Below are 7,017 nucleotides of genomic sequence, written 5' to 3'. Positions count from 1 at the left end.
CCTTCCAACCCAAACTATTCTATGATTCTATGATTCTATGATTCTATATGATAATTCCATAACAGCAGGATACCTTAGAAATAAATAAATCTCTTTAATGAAGACTGCATTTCTGTGTTTTGCAAAAAGCTAAATTCAACAGCTTGCAATACTGAGAGATGGCCAAAATTCAGAAAACAGCATGATGCCTATTCATCACACACTTGATTTTATGTTTACATTCTTCAAAGTTTCCACTGATTTCAGTGGTGCAGAACAAGTGTTATTTCACTACTTTATAAGCTAGAAGAATAAAATCTCAAATAGGAAACATGTAAGAGCCAAGTATTTTGCATACAATAGAATGACAAGGCCAGTAGTACAATGTAACGAACTCTCCTGTTTTTCATCTAACGTGCAAGTACTTCATGGGGGAAAGGAGAGGTCCCAGGCTAGCGACAGCTGTTTTCACTGACGCTGTGGCTAACACTGAGCTGCAGCAGAAGATTGTCAGCCTGTGTGAATTGTCGCAGCTTCTCCAGATACCTCCTGGAGCTCTGGCTTTTGCAACACAAACCACTGATATTGTAAAACAAGGATTTGTTATGCAGTGATTAGCTCTGTCTCCCTGCTGCATTTACTCCTTGTTCTCTTTGGCATTTCCAGAGCCAGAGCTGGCTCTAAGAAAAGTCTTGAAGGGTTGCAGATTAAAGAAATGCTTTTAGTCCACCTTTTGCCATATCCATTTTATTACCTTTTCAGACCAGGAAACACACACATAGCATGCAGAAAATTATGCAGAAAGAATTACAGTACATTTCTTTCTATTTTCCTCTCTTTGCAGAATACAGTATCCAATCTTTATTTAAATTCAACCTTTATTCAAGCCCTTTATTCAAAGGGCTTTAAACTAGGAATAACGGGGAGGGACAGAGTTACTAGCAGCCTTGAGAGGGAGTGATGGACAGGGCTGACAAGCAAAGGGCACCTGGGGTGAATGAATGAAAGGAAACACATAAAGGAAACAAAACAGGGCTTATGTAGGGTCACCTCAAGCATATGTATGTAAGCAAGAAAATGCCTTCAAGGCACCATTACAAGGAAACCTTCCAGATTCTTTCTGGGAAATCATCATGTCGGGTGCCTCTCTAAAGTGCCCGTACACTAATGCATGGAGCATGGGGAATAAACACAAGGAATTAGAGACCTCTGTGCAGGGCTATGATCTTCTTGGGATCACAGAGACAGGGTGTGATGGCTTGCATAGCTGCAATGGAGAGATACAGGCTCTTTAGGAAGCACGGGCCAGGAAGATGCAGAGGTGGAGTTGCGATTTGTGTGAGAGCACAGCTGGAACGCATGGGTTCTGCCTGGGGATGGATGATGAGCCAGGTAACCTGGGAGGAATACAGAGACACTGGCTGACCATGCAGAGACATGGTTAGAAAAGCCAAGGCCTGAAGCTGAGTCTGGTGAGGTATGTCAAGAGCAACAAGAAGAGCTTCTGTAAGTATATAAGCAGAAAAAGGAAGGCTAGGGAAAATGTGGGCGCACTGCTGAGTGGGGCAAGGGCCCTGGTGACACAGGACATGGAAAAGGCTGAGGTACCAAATGCCTTCTTTGCCTCAGTCTTTGCTAGCAAGACCGGCCTTCAGGAATCACAGGTCCCAGAGACTGTGGAAAAGTCTGAAGCAAGGAAGACACACCCTTGGTGGAAGAGCATCAGGTCATGGAATACTTAAGCAAACTGAGCATACATAAGTCCATGGGTCCTGATGGGATGTACCCATGAGTGCTGAGGGAGTTGGCTGATGTCATTGTAGAGGTTACTCTCAATAATATTTGATTGATTGTGGTGACTGGGAGAAGTGCCAGAAGACTGGAGGAAAGCAAATGTCACTCCTATCTTCAAGAAGGGCAAGATGGAGGATACAGGCTGGTCAATCTCACCTCAATCCCTGGGAAGGTGAGGGTGATGGGACACTGGAACAGGTTGCCTAGAGAAGTTGTGGATGTCCTATCATCGAAAGTGTCCAAGGTCAGGTTGGACTGGGCAACCTGATCTAGTGAAAGATGTTCCTGCCTATGGCAGGGGGGTTGGGTTAGATGATCTTTAAAAGCCCCTTCCGACCCAAACCATTCTAAGATTCTATGATTCTAAGGTGATGGAGCAGCTAAACCTGGAAACCACTTCCAGGCACATGAAGGACAAGAAAATCATCAGGAATAGTCAGCATGGATTCACCAAGGGGAAGTCATGCTTGACCAACTTGATAAACTTCTATGATGAAATTACTGGCTTGGTAGATGAGCGGAGATCAGTGGATATTGTCTGCCTAGACTTCAGGAAGGCTTTTGACACTGTCTCCCACAAGATCCTCATAGACAAGCTGATGAAGTATGGGCTGGATGAGCAGACAGTGAAGTGCATTGAAAACTGGCTGAACAGCTGAGCTCAGAGAGTGGTAATCAGTGGCATAAAGTCTAGCTGGAGGTCAGTGACTAGCGATGTACCCCAGGGATCAATACTGGATCCAGTCTTGTTCAATATCTTCATTAACGATCCAGATGATGTGGCAGACTGCACCTTCACCAACTTTGCTGATGACAAAACTGGGAGGAGCGGCTGATATATCGGAGGGTTGTGCTGCCATCCAGAGGGATCTTGACAGGCTGGAGAAATGGGCTGACAGGAATATCGTAGAGTTCAACAAGGGGAAGTGCGAAGTCCTGCACCTGGGGAGGAACAACCAGTTCCTCCTGGTTGTTGGGGGCTGACCAGCTGGAAAGTAGTTTGCAGAAAAGGCCTGGGGTGATCCTTCCCCCCTACTCAGCACTGGTGAGGCCACAATTCGAGTGCTGTGTCCCACTCTGGCACCCCGGTACAAGAGAGACATTAAAGACCCAGAAATGGTTGTCCAAAGGGCACTGACAACAAGGAAAATCACTTAGAGAATCACCTTAAATGGTAATGAGAAGTCACAAGGGAAGTGATTCACTTAGCGCAAGGGGAGCAGTGCCAACTAGATGCACTCTCTGAGACGGCCCTCTTGGGTGCTCTAGGAAACAACTTCCTATTTATGCTCATTCCCTCCCACAGAAGCAAAGCTGCCAAACAAAATGCATTTTGTAGTGCTTTCAAGACATCAAAGAAAAAAAATCTATCATGCACTGAGGTCAACAAACTCTCTTGTTTCTGACCTGAAATGGATTCCAACTCATGCTGCTTCAGGTGTAAGGATAAAGAATTAAAGTTCAGTCACAGCTACGTGCTGCTGCTTGTGCCAAATCATAAGGGAGTGAGTAGTACTGGTAATTGCAATGACACCACAGTCCCACTTGCCATCATATTCAGAGACAGACCTGACATCCCACAGGTATTAAGCTAACAAATCAAATCACATCCAGTTTCGCATCCAGTTTATAAAACCAAACAAGTGAGCAATTTCCATCCACTAAGAATTCTCTACAGAATTATCAGGAAAATCTACAAAGATGTCTGAAACATTTGTTTTGGTATTAGCTTAACAAGCAAGAAGCAATTTTCTGAACGCTGTTTTTTAATGACTTACCCTTTATTATAGAACTGCTACTGAACACGGTTATACTGAATACTGAGGATTCACTCTTAAAGAAATGCCAAGAGATTTTTTATCACAATATATTTTGTGGTTTCATAAATAAATCTCAGCTGTTTGTAACACCTACCTTTGATGCCAGCTCCCCAGGTTCCTTTCTTTCTAAAAAACCGGATACTTGAGGAAGCTCATCATTCTTGAGCTCAATACTCCATATATACTGCAATGTTAGCAGTAAATTTCCATAGAAAACCATGAATGGTGAACTGATCATGGCGTATTTCCTCCGGTCCCGAATCATCCACAATGTGCAAGACCAGATCAGTAACACAAAAGTCAACCAGCTGTGATATGTGATACTCCATGCCTTGTGGAAGGAGGAAAGAGAGGAAAAAATGTTCACAGATACATTGAGGAACAACACTGATGCATATTGCCACTTACACTTAACTTACGCTTCTCTACTTAACGCACATTTTCATTGTCATGAGACTGTCACCCATATTAATCAGCTACTGGGCCAGCTAGAATAAACCCCTTGGAGAACGTGCAGAAAGTGGATTCTTACGAAGTCCACAGCTGAGGGCAAACCCTGCTTTCTGCATTAATTGCACCTTGGTAAGGTTTGTAAGCAGACTCACTGCTTCTCATTACATCAAGCTGGAAGAGATGGAAAATACAGACTAACTTTTGGGCACACAAGATCTTCTTGCAAAACTAGCAGCAAAGAATTCAGAGTAGGAATAGCAAAACGTATTCAATAGCTACTACCTTCAAGGCCTTTGACAGACTTACAAAACTACGCTAACTCCATACTGCTCTAGCTTTTGTGGAATCAATTTAAAATGGAAAGCTATGGTATGCACACACTGCACACACCTAACCTGAAGAACGTTTAGTCTACACTAACCATGTTAGGTTACCTGAAATACTCACAACTACAGAATGTTTTCCATAGCTTGCAGAAATCAGTTACTGAAAACTGCTCTATTAAACACTCGGGGAAAAGGACTGGGGTTTTAAGTGTTTTTTATTAACATTGTGTTATCAATTTAGGACTAAATTCAGCTATATATATGCTGGTATAACTGTGGAATAACTGTCAATGAAACATTTTAGATTCCTTTTCAATTTAAATAGAAAAGTATGAACCATTAAGAATATTTCAATCAGTTTAGCTCAGCCCCCTTGGAAATGATGTCTTTTAAGGGTATGTGAAAAACACTAATATGCTACTTCTCTGTCCCCGTATAAGAAAATAGCTTACACTGAGCTGTCTTTGGATATGGTGTAAGTGGAACTTGCATCAGATCACACCATAAATTCATAAATGAATTTGAGTCATAAAAATAGGGATATTTCACTAAGAAAAAAGCTAGTAGTGTCTCAATATTAAACTACAAGAAAGCTATTCAGATATATCTTCCCTTTGACATTGACAGATGTGACCTTAGAAATGAATTAAAAAGGAAATGCAGATCGTATGAAGCATGTGAGTTTAAAAAAATAGGAAAAAGAGGCATTGTGTCAATATGAAAACAACTACTTCCTAATGTCTCAGAATGCATCAAGCCAGATCCAGATTCTGCACAAGGAGTCTGCTTTATTTAGTTGAGAAACTTTTCCTGTTAAAGGACAGCAAATAAAGTTTGAAACTTTATGCAAACAAGAAGCAGCCAAGCTAATTTGTTCTACCATTTTTAATGCAAAATTGGGCCAAGAAGCTTTATGGTTAATTTCATCACAGTTGAAAACTTTCCAAAACAGTAAAACCAAAGCTTGCATTGGGAATATATAGAGAGATCTAATCATTATGCTGAAAACTTGCTACAGTGCAGCTCAAGATATTTGCACCATGGGGGCTTAAAAGCAAGCAACAACATGAGAAAAAGAAATAAGGGTGGTAAGTAAAACAATAGCAAAATCCTGCTCGGCACGAAGTTGTATTTTCCTTGAGACCTTTCTGTATCAATATAGGAAATCAGGCTTTATGGATCTTTTCTTCTCAAAGAGTAACTGGATGCATGCTTCAACCTGAAATAGGAACTATATTTTTTAAATTTACTGTATCACTACGAAATGCTTTAGTTTTGTGGGCAAATTTCTGAGTGGAGCAAAAGCATGACAAGCCTGCTTATGCAGAAGCTTTGGAATCAATAGAAAACTGAGCCCCAGTGGTTTTCTAACATTCAACAGACGACAAAACTCAGGGCTCCCAGTCCTGGAAATGTGATGCTTTACCCAGAACCCCACGTGTTGCCCTATTTATAGGTCTATAACAGGCCTGGGAATTATGCATTAATAACCTAATACGGACCCAAAATGATGCAGACACCATATTGATATTTTCTAACCCTGATGTAAATGCTTACTGAAAACGAACCGATGAGATTACTTTCAGGAAAACATTGAGAAGACACATGTATTTGTAAAATTAAGAGCATTATTTTTTTTTGTTGCCAGTACTTACCATCATAGCTATCAGAGCACAAATGTAACTTTGTTTCATGATAAATTGGAACACAGAGACCAGGGCATGTAATTTAACATTTTCTTTTTCCTCCTGAGCAACTTCCTCTTTCTCCTCCTCCTCCTCTTCCTCTTCCTTTTCTAAGTGGAAAAAGAAATTCTTATTTGCAATTCATGCTGGTCTAAAAGTAGTATATGCACTCTCTCCTGGAATGATTTCACTTGTAATCACTCTGATAGCTAATTCTACTGCAATCAGCAAGCTCAAGATGGGAGCCAAAGAAAAATTACATTTGAGCACAGTAAAGCAACGCAAAACCTGCAGTCACTGTGTTGGTAGGCAAAGTATTTTGGATAGTATTTGCCTACAGCCCAGTTTACAAAATTACCGTGTGGTCAGCCATCACTGCAAGGTGACAGCAATTATTTAACTTCAACAGGCCAAAGAGCTTACCAAAATGAAAATAAATGCTAGAGGCAGTGAACGGAGATACAGAATAAGAACAAATATGGAACTCAGGGTAATTCCCAGGCAATTCACTACCTGACACGTCATCCGAAGGCTCCCATTTGTACTGTGGTGTTGAGTACATGTCTGCTTTGGCCGGACCATTTTCTAATGGCAGTGTGGGGTGGATAGTGTGATAGTCGGCAGGGTTCCCGTTCACTGTTACCAGCAGCACCTGCCGGGACAACGGACAGAGGCACTGCATTTAGGGTGGCTCTCATGAGAATGAGACTCCTAATTCTGTGCTTCGCTAGTGTTGGATTGCTAATATTAAAGGAGCTTAACAAGTAACTGCAGTTACTTCCTTCCAAAGAAATTCATATGTTATAGTCACGTTGCATGCCAAAGTAGCACATAACAGCTTCCAAAATCAATTGTTGTTATCTTTTTATGCAATATCAATAGAATTACAAATTTGTTTCAGTGAAGTTCTTTAGCAAACAGTAAAATACTGCTGCATCTTTGAACTTCTATAAATATTTC

The 7,017-nt window shown here is 41.2% G+C and overlaps 1 protein-coding gene across 1 annotated transcript in view; it reads right to left on the bottom strand.

Annotated features, from left to right (window-relative positions):
• Nucleotides 1-7,017, bottom strand: part of PIEZO2 (piezo type mechanosensitive ion channel component 2) — a 143,364-nt gene that overhangs the window by 89,738 nt on the left and 46,609 nt on the right. Inside the window, exons 7-9 of the mRNA XM_019473345.1 lie at nt 6,571-6,709; nt 6,028-6,167; nt 3,688-3,924 (exon numbers count right to left, since the gene is read on the bottom strand). Coding sequence (XP_019328890.1) covers nt 3,688-3,924; nt 6,028-6,167; nt 6,571-6,709 — 516 coding nt within the window. The remainder of the gene's footprint in view (nt 1-3,687; nt 3,925-6,027; nt 6,168-6,570; nt 6,710-7,017) is intronic.

Source organism: Aptenodytes forsteri, unplaced genomic scaffold, assembly GCF_000699145.1.
Source record: "Aptenodytes forsteri isolate BGI_AS27 unplaced genomic scaffold, ASM69914v1 Scaffold229, whole genome shotgun sequence".
NCBI classification, from domain to species: Eukaryota; Metazoa; Chordata; class Aves; order Sphenisciformes; family Spheniscidae; genus Aptenodytes; species Aptenodytes forsteri.
This window is presented reverse-complemented; position numbering and strand designations above follow the sequence as displayed.